The sequence below is a fragment of the Calonectris borealis genome, chromosome 7 (genome assembly GCF_964195595.1).
Source record: "Calonectris borealis chromosome 7, bCalBor7.hap1.2, whole genome shotgun sequence".
Lineage (NCBI taxonomy): Eukaryota > Metazoa > Chordata > Aves > Procellariiformes > Procellariidae > Calonectris > Calonectris borealis.
In genome coordinates this window covers 4328080-4340510 of record NC_134318.1, presented here as the reverse complement: position 1 = coordinate 4340510, position 12431 = coordinate 4328080, and the positions used below count along the sequence as shown (strand labels likewise).

At 40.0% G+C, this 12431-nt stretch overlaps 1 protein-coding gene across 2 annotated transcripts in view; it reads left to right on the top strand.

The window, feature by feature from the left end:
* Positions 1-12431, top strand: part of PCDH15 (protocadherin related 15) — an 827781-nt gene that overhangs the window by 472531 nt on the left and 342819 nt on the right. For both annotated transcript variants that reach the window (XM_075154074.1, XM_075154076.1), the window contains one exon: positions 5906-5971. In XM_075154074.1, coding sequence (XP_075010175.1) covers positions 5906-5971 — 66 coding nt within the window. The remainder of the gene's footprint in view (positions 1-5905; positions 5972-12431) is intronic.

Below are 12431 nucleotides of genomic sequence, written 5' to 3'. Positions count from 1 at the left end.
TTTGTCAGGGTAAAACCCTTTCTGTCTTTGACATCGTGGTAGGACTAAGTTATTGAGCTTCTCTTAAAGTTGTACTCTTACTGGGAACACACAGCCCTTCTCAAATGTTGCGGGAGACCTTTTTTTGGTTATAGTCACTTAAATTTATAAGACTTAATGGGGCAAGCTGTTTTCATTGTTAAACTTTCAAGCAGTCAATGCGATTGTATGCCTTGCAGTCTTGTGATTTAATGATCAGAACAGCCAACTTCAGACCCTCTCCCAACTAATTAAAATGTTTTTGTTTAGCTGGAACTTAAGGATATACCAAGTATGAATGGATATTTTGGGTTTGCAAGTAATTGCGTTTGGTAGAGGGATGCTATAGGCCGTTCTTGATCACTGCAGCTACCTCTAACTTTGCGTCTTCCTTGTCAGACAGCTTCTAAACGTGTGTGAGGCCACGGCCGTCTTTGCAAGTGTGTGAATGTGGGGCTCGTAGGAAACTACAGAAAAGGCTATTGTAGCCTCGTAAGCTCCGTCTGCAGCTAGTGGCGAAGAGGTGCATCCCTCGAGTGATTCGGAGCAGGAGACGGGTTTGTAAGGTCCTTTGAATCAGCTTTGTGGAGGACCTGGTCTCTCGGGAGACGGCAGGGGGAAGAGGCCCCCTGCCAGAGAGGGGCTGCAAGGATGCGGTTAGCCTTTCGGGAATGAGGAGAGGGGAGTTTGGGGGGGAAAGCGCGCTGCTGATAATCGCAACTCCCCACGCCTGCGGGGGAGCCCGTGGCGGTCAGGCCGGTTAACCCCGGCTCCTCGCGGGACCGTCGCCCTCAGGTGTCCTTAGAGCTCCTCGTGTGGCCTGTCAGTTCCCGCGCTTGAAGTGTCTTACTCGCTAATTCAATAACATCTGTTTTCATTTTTATAGATGTTTCTGCTTACTTCAGCTGTGAAGCTGAAATAGAGAGAAGTCCTCTGGGTAACATAACCGTTGAGCGGGAAGCGGCTTTGGGAGGGCGAGGGTGAGGTGAAAGGAAGGTGACCGGGCAGCTCTCCGTTGGCAGAGGACGGGATTATTCAAGTTGTTGTGTTTGTTTCGGCTCAGGCTGTTTGACCTTGCTGAGCATCTTACCTAGAACAATGATGGAGGGTTTCCTCTGAGCCATCTCATTAAAAATAATTAGAAATTAAAATAATGAAAATTAGCCATCAGAAACCAAATGGATCTTAGCCATGTAACTGTTCCATGAAGAGTTTGTTAAATAGATTTTTCACTTTGCTCCCAAGGAGACAGGCCCTTTATTTGTCTGCCTTTGCCTTGATTCTATAATTGTAAAGCAAATGCACTAGGTGGATGAAACAGTGAAGTTAACGACAGGAACAAAAATGCTTTTCTGTAAGCTTTTAGGAAAGCCTTCATAGCTTGTTGTTTTATTTACTGAGTTTTATTTGCCTGATGCCTACTGCCGTTTCTGTTAGGTGCCTGGGGGGAGGGCACTGCTACATCGTGATTACATTTACCAGTGCTGCTGCTTAGACAGAAAACATATCACGAAAACCGTAGATAGGGAAGCTCATTTATATCATGCCTTTTCTGCCTTTCCTAAAGAGTGTTCAATTTAGAGCGATTTGACTTCCGTGACTACTCCATTATGCCCAGGAATTTCAAGGACAACTTGCTTTTTGTTGAGAAAATTAGAACAAATAAATGTAGAACAAATAGACTATGGTTCAGCATGTCGCTTCTCCCTGCGCTTCCCGCAGAGCGGAGGTTCCTTCCGTCGGTAAGGCAAGTCAGACGGCCTCTGTCTTGCGGTGTTCCCTCCTGCTGCTGCTGTTGGATGGGGCACGGGGCCTCTTTTCAAAGAAACCACGTGATGGAAAGAAACCATCCTGTCTTGGCAATTGCAGTAGTTTTATTAAAAATTTGAATTGTGACTTAGGTGCGTGTCAGTATTCTGGTAATAATCTGCAGCGTGAAATTGGAATATTTAAAATACCTGATAGATTTATACCAAGACCCACAATCAGACATGGGGCACTTTAAAACAAAAGAACAGGAAAGTAAAGTCTTGTCTAAATATTTCCTTCGTAAGTCACCTTTGATGCTGGAATTATGCGTGCTTGCTTATGATGAATAAAGCAATCTATTACTGCTGAAATAAGAATAAAACTTGAGAAGAACATCTCATAATATTGCTGAGGAGCATTTCATGTAATCCCTTTCATAAGCAAATAAAGGTATGTTTCAAAAATGCTGAAAATGCTTTTTTGTGCTGTTGCTGCTGTGGAAGAGTGTTCCTCTAGAAGGATCTACCTTCTCTGCCAGTCCAAAGAAAAAAAAAACAACAGTTCAGCCATGCAGCCTTTTCTCCTTTGAACTCATAGTGTTCTTTGCACTGGTATTGCTCTTTAGTTTAAGTAACTCTTATTTCCTCCTTGATATTTACCCCAGTGTATTTCTAGAGAGCTTTCATTTTCCTAGACTAAATAAGTCAAGCCTCTGTCATCTTCATAGGATGGACTCTGTCCTCCATGTGATGGGAATAACCTTTCTGTGCACCTGGCTCAGTCTAAAAATGTTCTTTTTCATGTATCCGGTATTTCCCACCAGGTCTGGCTGGTGCCTGGTGATAAAACACAGCGCTTGAGCACTTGGTCTTGCTGCTGCTGCTGCTTATTGATTGTGTTTTGCACAGAAAAAGAAAAGGTAGCACCCATGTGTTTACAACATATAACTTGTCTTTAAGGTTTTTAATTAAAATTATTGTCTCCCTTTGAATTGGAAATTTGTGTAAGACTACGATTTTGAATTTACCTGTTCAGTGTATGATAATGAATGTGAAACTAAATAAGGCTGTGGCGTTATTAGATTCAGTCTCTGAGAAGGGGAGAGAGGGGTGACAGGCATCTTAAAAAGCAATCTGATATTTGGCTAGTACTGACATGGTTGAAATTATGTGAAATAATCTGTAAACTCTTATCTATGCAATAAAACGACACGTTTCTTCAGGAATTTTTTATTGGTGCCATGAGGGTAATCCACAGCAAGATTTCTGCTACACATCCTGTTTATTTTTTTTTTTTTCTCCCCTAGCTATAGAAGTAGTTTTGGCTATTGCTCTTCTTTTCATTGACATTTATCTCATGATAAATTTTATTGCTTTACCTGCTCACACTTGCAATAAATCCTCTGCAAATCGCTGACCTTAACTGTATATCTGCCTTTTCTCTGAAACTCTATATCCGGATTTCAATGCTGAACGTGGATTTTTAAACATACCGTATAAATGCCTTGATTGTAATTCTGGAAATCCTGATGTGTTTGATGGAAAATCTCTGAAAAGGCTGCTAACGTGATTAACTTGTAATTTTGATAATTTGCTTATTGAAGAATAGAACTAGAGGTTGGCCTGATTTGGGTGAACTTTACCTTGAGACATCCAGAAAGGAGAAAACATCATCATGGAAACACAGATGATGGGGAAAAAGCTCATTCAGTTTTCAAAAAAATCGTGATTATTCTTTTGTTAAGGCATATGCAATTTATAGAACTAGAAATTGTCCCTGCTTTGGATTTCTTTTTGGTTGTGTGTGCGGTGATCGCTGTTCAACGGTGAATACCACGACCATTCGTGAAAACGACGTCTCAGTATAAAAGTTTGCATCGGTGAGCTTCGTTGCCCTAACACAGTTTGTTGAAGGGTCATTCAGTTAGCCAAATCCTAAACTTCTAGAAAATTATAACACATGTCTCTGGAAAAGGTTAGAGTTGCCTCTGTTATGGTCCTGTTATTTGCATAGCATCCAGTGAAAAAACATAAGAGCAGGGAAAAAAAAATCCTTATTTCACGTAGATATGCAAACATTGCTTATCTTCCCGCAGGATACGCTCATACGAAACTACAGTGAAATGAAAGGTGTAGTTTTTCAGGTGGTCTGTTTGTTCTGTTAGTGCCTTTGCCTAAAACAAAAAGCTTTAAAATTATCAACAGAAAATATTCAATTTTTATATATTGAACTAGAGCACATAAGAATAAAAGGAATAAGTACTGAGAACTTGTTCATTGAACAATTTTATTTAGACTGCTTAGGATAGCAAACCAAGCGGGTTCGTGAAACTCTACAAGCAGTGTCACTGATGTGAGGAAGGAGAGTGAGCGGGTACCCACACGGCTCGCTGTATTTTACCTTCAGGGCAGGGTTTGCGTCTTTGTCTTTTTTTTTAAAAAAAAAAAGTAATTACAGTGTGACTGTTATCATTAGTATTAATTCAGGTGTCGCTCAGGCTGTTCATAAATATTAACAGCCTCGAGGAATGCCGTGCTATCAATCCTTACCCTTTCTGTTTAGAAGTTTGGTCTTGCAGTTGAGCTCATCAGCTGAATAGCAAAGCTGTCGCTAGAGGAAATTACTGTGCCACGGAGACGTCCTTTGGAGGCTTCACCTAAATGGAGATCTGAATAAATGCTTCACTGTTTTCGTCTTCCTTCATAGGTCTTGTCTGTGCTGGGCTAATTACTGTCTGTAATTAGCTGCAGCGCAATTCTTTTGAAGTCAGGGAATGTGTAATTTTTACTGTAAGCTGGAAAATAGCATTTTACCTCGGCTTGCTCTTGTATTTAATTTACAGATGATTTTCTGTTAGGATTTTTGTGTAAAACGTTTAGACCTCTCAAAAAACCCCCAAACAAACCAGTGATGCTCTGGTGTTTCTTTCTTTGGCAAGAACCCAATTAGAAGCTGTGGCTTCTTACAAATGGGGTGTCGCCATCCACGTGGCCGGGGCCGTGTCAGGAGGATCAGAGGAGCGTCTTAATATCTTTAAAAACGTGGGCTGCAATCTCATACGCAGTTCTCCGTGGTAAAATGGGAAGGAGAATGTTTGTCTCTTATCACGCTGTTTCAGTGGTACTGTGTGGCTCTTTGAAAATGAAAAGCGCTTCTTAATTAACTTTTATTTGTGTGCTTTAAAGAGGTAATATTTTTCTTCTATGTAATGTAGAAAACCAAATTTTTCACAAAGTACAGTCATCACATATAGTATACATGCTTTTATATGTTTTAAGACTACACCTATGCATTTGCTAGCTCTGCATGTACTGCTTTATGTCTTTGAACCTATCTTTTGAGTAAACCAACAAAATCTTACTTATTTTCTTTCGTTATTCTGCTCTGCTTCCATTGATGACTCTAAACTTTTGACTCAAGACTGGCAATATGAGGGTAAGATGGCAAAATGTAACTTCCTGAACATTGCTCGTCTGTTTTTAATTTTTATTTGCCTTAGAACATTATTAAAATTCTGTTCAGTCTCTTTAATTAGATCCTTTTGTTGCAATTAAATTCAAATTATGTTTGTTTCTGTTGTGAAGCTTTAATTACGATTTATACCTTTTAATCATTCCTCTGTTATTTCTTTGGGTTAAATTACCATCCCGTTATCCCTGTCCTGAAGGACGACTGCTTCACTGAGATCCCTGGTGGTATCTCTGGAGCAGGACGCGAGCAGATTTATAGCGTAGCCATCAAACTGTATTGTGGTGCTCTCTGACGGCGATTCGGGGGGCGTGTGTTCGTAACGTGGAAAGGAAGGCTCACGTAAGAGATAACAGAACAAATCGTATCAAGTTTTTGCTGTTTAAGTGTTTGTTTTAAATATGGATCGGCATCTGAGATGTTAAATCCTTTGTCATCAGATTCTCCTTTGCTTTATAAAGTTTATCCGAGTAAGGGATAAGAAAACAGCTCAGATTTTGATCCTCTGTGAGTGTAACTTAGCTAACAGTTGTAGCTCGTACATACCTCATACTTCAGTGAATACTTGTCTTCAGTATGCCGAATATGCTGACTTGTTTTAAAAAACAGGAACGAAACCCTCAGATCCTCCTTCTGGAATTAGAAATAACTTCTCTTTTCATCTTTATAGATTGCAAATTGGCCAGAACAGGTCCTCCAGCCACAATAGTTCCTATTGATGAAGAAAGTCGGAACGGTGAGTGCACCTCGGTTTTCCGCGACGCCCCTTCGGTTACCCCTGGTTAGCTGATGGGGGTGTAGAGGCACACATTGTGGGGGAGTGGAGCGTCCGGCTCGGCGGTGAGGACCCCTGTGCTTCCACTGTGAGGGCTGCTCTCTGAAAACCTGTTAGCGGGGGTTGCGGGTGGAAAGGTGACGGTGATCCAAAATGCCGAGAGTGTCATTTCTTCCTGAAAATTGCCCATTTTGATGACGTTGGTCTTTGACTCTAGACGGCTCTTGTGGATACGCATTTAGTTTTAACAAGTATTTAGACCACAATTATTTGTAATACAAGAGTAGTTTAGCTCCCTTGTTGCTAATATGCCAGCTTGTATTTTACCGTCTGACTTCTTATGTCAGTATGATGTTAGTGGAGGACAAAATTCTGGTCAGTCTTTGCTTTAGCTTTTGTGTGGTTAGGTAAAGCTGAACCCACCTTTCTCTGGAGCTTCATAGGAGTCTTAACATTGCTGTCTTCTGGGTTTCACATGCCCGTTTTAGAAGGTTGCTTGTTGTTTCGCTCGAAGCTTGATAACATGAGTTTATGGACACCTCTGAAATGGCAAAACTTACTTGCATGTAGTCACGGAAACTTCAAAAGAACATGAATGTCTTTTTTTTTTTTTAAATTCTCCTATCAAATTATACAGTTCTCGAATTGTTGGTTTGTAGTCTTAGCAGCATACTGTAGAGTCAACACTTTGTACAGGTGGCTGTTACTCCTGATAGTAAGTTACTAGTCTTTCCTGATTTTTTGTCTGTGTTTTTTTTTTTTTTTAACCTCGTAAGCTAGGCACAGTTGTGTGCTGCATGTGGTTATGATTTATTGTATATGGGTGCTCGAAATGGTGAACAAAGTCCAGGTCGTGCTGGTGGAACCTCTCTGCTGTTGCCCTTGGGGGAACTGTTTGCTGTTGGAGTTGCTCAAGGTCAGACGGTAAGAGTACGCAGGTTTTACTGGCAAGAGAACCAAAAAACCAACTGTTAATACGCCTACGTGCTGAAGAACTCTGTTAGTTGGTACTGGAGTGGCTTTTAAAAACAGGCTGTTTTTTTCCTCCTGTGCTGATTTTTCTTGTAATCATGTCTGCTGAAACTAAAAAATGATGATTGGTCTCAGCAAAATGAAATTGCCCTGGTAGCTGTGTCCACATGCTGAGCAGGACTCTTTTTTCTGTTTGTTTTGTGTTTTGTATTGCAGCCTGAGTGCCATAAAAGTAACTTATACAGTGCACTATTAATTTAAATAGAAAGCTGTATTATGTTTATATCATGCTTATTTCAAATGAAAAAAAAAGTCTTTTTTTTTCTTTCAGAGTGTTTAAATGGTGTGTGATCGCAACATCCATGATAGGTCTTACTCTTTAGTAGCAGAATTTCTGTGTGTCATCTGTGCTGCAGTATTAGTCAACTATTGTCAAAATAGTTTGCTATATATGGTACCTAAATAGTTCAAGGGTCCAGAATCAATACTGTGGTTTTTTTCTTTATCTTTTTTCAATGTATGTACTATAGAAGGAGTCTTGGGATTTGATGTTTATGAGATAATTGTACCTGTATCAACTTGTTGGGAAGGCGTCAAGTATTCTTGATTATACATAGGCAGTACTGGCATGTTTTATAGCACTTTATTCTTACGCGCTAGAAGCACTCGAGTTACTTATCTGAAGGATATGGTGGGAACAACAGCTGAAACTAAGGCTAGATGCTGACCCTAGAATCATTTGAAATATAAACAAAAATTTAGAGAAATAAAAAGCTTACAGCTCTCTAAGTGAATGTTATAATAAACTTTATTTCTCAGCTTTTTAACGCCCGATTCAGTGTTTGCTGAAAACTAGAAAGTTAACATTTCTGTTTGAACGTAACTGGTCCTGCAAGAAAGTTGGTTAAATTGAGTATGGTGGGGAGAGGTGTGAATCTCCTAAAAGCTTTGCATGTATCTGCAATGATTTAATTTATCTATTTTGCTATGAATTCTTATGAACCATTAACTCCCCATTAAAGAAGCCAAATTGGAAGTAGAAACTTCAATTCGCATTGTAGCTAATGGAAGCGACACACCTCATCTGCAAGTCACAATATGTATTAAGTAAATGGATCTCCTGGGAAGCCAGTTCTTGAGTTGAAATGTCCTTAAACCTTGCGCTGTCTTTGTTGAAGTGGTAAGTTGTATCCTCCCCACAACCACGTGTGACTGAAATTAATGAAGGTGAAATCTCAGTACAGCATAGGGGCTCTCGGTACAGACTCGATGCTGCTACTCGTGTACTTCACATTAAATACTTGTTTTTTGTGAGTCTTGCTGAAACGGAATGTACATATTTTAAAATAGAAAAATAGTCACAGCCAAGGATGCGGAGCAGCTACCAGCAGATTTTGTTTTCCAGCTCTGTGTGTGCACCCTTCCAGATGTCTCCAGGTTCAGGGCAAATGCTTTAGCTTGCTAGAGTCGAATTTGGATCCACGCCGAACGATGGGCATTGTCCAATGGAATGCGTATGGGTACACACCCGTGTGTGGACATGCGCACACACACGTATATATCGGGGAGTTAGAAGACTAACTGATCAGGTAACGCTTTGTTACTTGGATGCTCCCTGCATGCAACTGCACCCATCTCTTTTTTTTTTTTTTATTTTGGCCTCTTTTTGTGGTTGTTTTCACATGCTTATAAACAGGTGTTTATAAGTAGCGTCTGGCTGTGCCATCAGTGTTGCAAAATATTAATACGCTGTTGTTAGTTATGTTCTTTTAATATGCTGATGTTTTGGTTCTAGGCGAGCCACTATGGTGTCCTGATGAGTACACTTCCATTTGTGTGACACTTTGTTTTGGCTCCAGTATCAATTTGTGCTCTACAGCAGTGCCCTGAGTATAAAATATGCATTTCCTTACATATTTTACACTACAGCTACAGCTTGAACCGACTAGTGAAAGAAGCAGGCTGAGAGCTGATTCATCACCAGTAGGGCCTCAGTTAGATTTGCAGAATGACCCGTTACATTCAGTAGAAACGGTTTGGTTTCCAGAGCTCGTCTCCTGTAGCCTTTCATCCTTCCTACGCGTTAGAAGATGAATCTGGATAAATGGGAAGGGGTTGTAAGTAAGTCTGCCACCAAACAACTCTGCCACCAAAAAACCTTTGTAAAAATCTTGAGAAGGGAACAAAGAGAGGATATAAAGTGTAATAAGGAAGGTCAGCTGAAGCAGTGTGTTGTGATAAGAAAATGTTTTAATACCAGTTTTTGATACGTTGGGACCTTTGGTATGAGGATTGGACGTTGCTGTGTAATAGAGCATGCAGCCTGAAAGTAAAAATCATGGATATCGATGCCAGGATCAACGGGGTGACTGTATTTACTGTGTGTGTGAATTCACTAGAATAGTTTATCAAAAATTATTTCAAATCATTTGCCATTCAGTCTCAAAATCGGCATTTATAGTTGTTAAGTGACAGCGAAGCTGTAGCGATAGACATTTGGATGATAGGCAGATTATATGTTATACAACATTTCCAATGATCAAAGAAATTTTGTATTGGAATTGCCAATACATGCAGAGAAACAATCCGCCTATTTTTGTTCTAATATATACAAATATGTCTCTAGATCACTTGAAGTATGAAATCTAATCGGGTTATTCTAATTCCTTGCACTGCACTGCAGCTTTCAAAGGTCTGTTGTTGAAGTTGGACTGCCTCTTCTAAGGTTTTGGAATGAAGATCTCAAAACAATAACCGAGTTGATACCTCGGTGTGACATTTCATTTCATCTAGTGCACATATTCATCACGTACTGGCAACTGAATAAACAGAAAATCCTGCTTTTTAGAAGTCTATCTTTAGTTCCACTGTGTTAAATGTTGCTTCTAAGCACACTGAGTTCAATCGTTTCTAATTCACAAAAGGTCTGGAGACTGGCAAATCTCAGGGAATAAAAATATTTTACAAAATAACTATTCCTTGTTTTCATAGTCGGACACCAGTGACCATGTCTGACCTTTAAAGGTCTCCTGGAGAGATCAGCATAGGTGTTAGGATTTGATGGTTTCCCACCACTGGATTACTATATCTTTATATCAAGTATCAATTTATAGTTCAGGAAGAGTCCTAGAAGGGGTGAACTTTACATTTCTTAAGGTACAAATGAATTATTTTTTCATTCTTCCTATGTTTAACTGAATGGGTGATAGTACTTGAGATCATATTAACAGCAAAATTTAATTATTCTAGATGTATGGTTTTTTTTTTATAGAGAGTTGTTTTCACCCATGGATTTTTTTTCATTACTGCATTTGAGACTTGGCTTTAACTTCTTTTAAAGACTGACTGAATGAGACTTACTCATACTTCAGACTTTTTCATTGCAACTGCAAGTTGCAACCCCCAAGTTTTTGGGGACTTTCCTGTGGAGCTGCCTCTGCTTTTTTCCTCCAGATGAGCATACTGAGCATACTAAAAGGCTTTGAATCTTCAAAAAGAGTTTTTAATGGAGAGTAGACTATTGGGAAATGACTTCTAAAAGAGGCAAAATTGAGATCTGCTAGATGTGACTGATTGAAATAGAATTTGGAACAAAATGCAGAGGTTGGGGTGCAGGAGCAAGCAGGCTGCAGTGTCGCAGGCTCCTTGGCAGGCTGTTGGGTCACGTCACGTACAACGGGGGTGCACAGACAGAATAGCTGTACCTCTGTCACCTGCTGCTTGATATTTGCCTTTACACGTTTTATTTCAGGATAGCTACAAAATTAATAGAATACAGGCAAGTACTATTCAAATTTTAACAGATACTTGTTTTGGGTATAAGTTGTATACGTAGCTAATAGTCAGTACGCTAGCCAGGTGCCAACAGGGAGATCAGGGTAACTCTACAAGATCGACCCTAAAGTGAAGAAGAATACGAACCGGTGTCTCGGTAATGCATTCATAGCAAAAGTCTGTGTTCTTGCCTATCCTAGGTAAATCAGTAAATGTTGCTCTGCTTTTGATTTCATGTTTGGTTTGGTTTGGGTTTGTTTTTTTTGTTTCTCCCTCTTGCTCTATACCCTTACGATGGTATAGAGCGCTAATGAATAGTTGGACCATCTGCAGAAATTACACGATCTCTCTCTCCCCTCCATACATAAATCTCTAATCCTCATTGGGGATGTTTGGTATTTATGCAAACACAGGTAAGTGTGGGAATGAGCTTTCATGGCTGTAGGTGGGTTTGGTACTATTTTTTATATCTTTTCATCTTCCTGCTATCTTGGCAGCAATCTCTTGTGAGCCTCACTTCCTGGGGAGGCAGAGGATGTGTGATCACTCTACAAATCCCCATCAATAATTCCCTGCTATGAGGGATTAAATGGGAAATAGGGCACAAATATGCAGGAAACCAGGCTGTGGGTTTTTTCCCCCACTGCTACCGGACCAATTTACTTTCAGTTTAATTGTATGTAATGCTGGAAGAATGGACCGGATTACTAAGGCACGTTGACAATGTCACTGCAAATTTCCATGCTGTACCAAACTATTTTAACTTGTTTTTCAGGGGCAATTGACAGGGATTGAAGAAAACATCTCTAGAGGCATAAAATCTGTAGCCTCTCTTCTGAGACGGGCTTAAGTGTCTAATACATTTCCTATGGACTGTGTGCGATGGCTTCCGAACAGCCATTACTTAATAAAATTTTCAGCGACTACCAGCGTGGGCTGGAATTGAACTAATGAGCCTTAAAGATTAAGGGTCCTGCTATTGTCTCCTGCGTGGATCGTATGCTGATTCCGGTCTGGCTGCCTTAAGACATGTTGGGCTAAGGGGGAAAAATGGATTTAGTAAAATACCGTTTTCTGATGTGAAAAGTTGCTGTGGTTGAACACAGGTGTATTGAGAATAGCATTTCTTAAGAGTGGCGGCTCGCTGGTCTTTTCCTACTTTTCCTTTCTGTTTCAGAAAAAGGATGAATTAACGGCTTGAAGGATGAGAAGGTGCTTCAGCATCTTAATTTCTTCAAATACGTCTTTCCTTCAAAGACATCTTTCCTACAGAAATGATATTATTGCTGTTTTGAAATTCTTTTATCTGAGAATTTTTTGGGTTTGCAGTTGAATTTTGAACATGCCACCAAGGCTATATAATTGCTTTAAAATACCGTTTAATGGGTTTTTTTAAACATTCAAAAGTCCATTTCAGATCTACTCAAGGTGTTTGGGTTATTGAAACCCAGTGTGTTTTTTCAACAAACACTCAGATTTAATCGTGAGCAACGTTGTGTTATTTTACATCCCAAGAGTTGCTGAGTTCTAAGTAGTGGAACTAAAATCTGCAGCACTTTATCTTGGCGTTTGTAAAGCCTTAGCAGGGAGAGCAGGCTGAGATGAGATGTGTCAAACGCGTAAAGGAGTTTCAACTTGCCAGTGTTCTGTATGTTCCCGCAACTCTCCTCACACG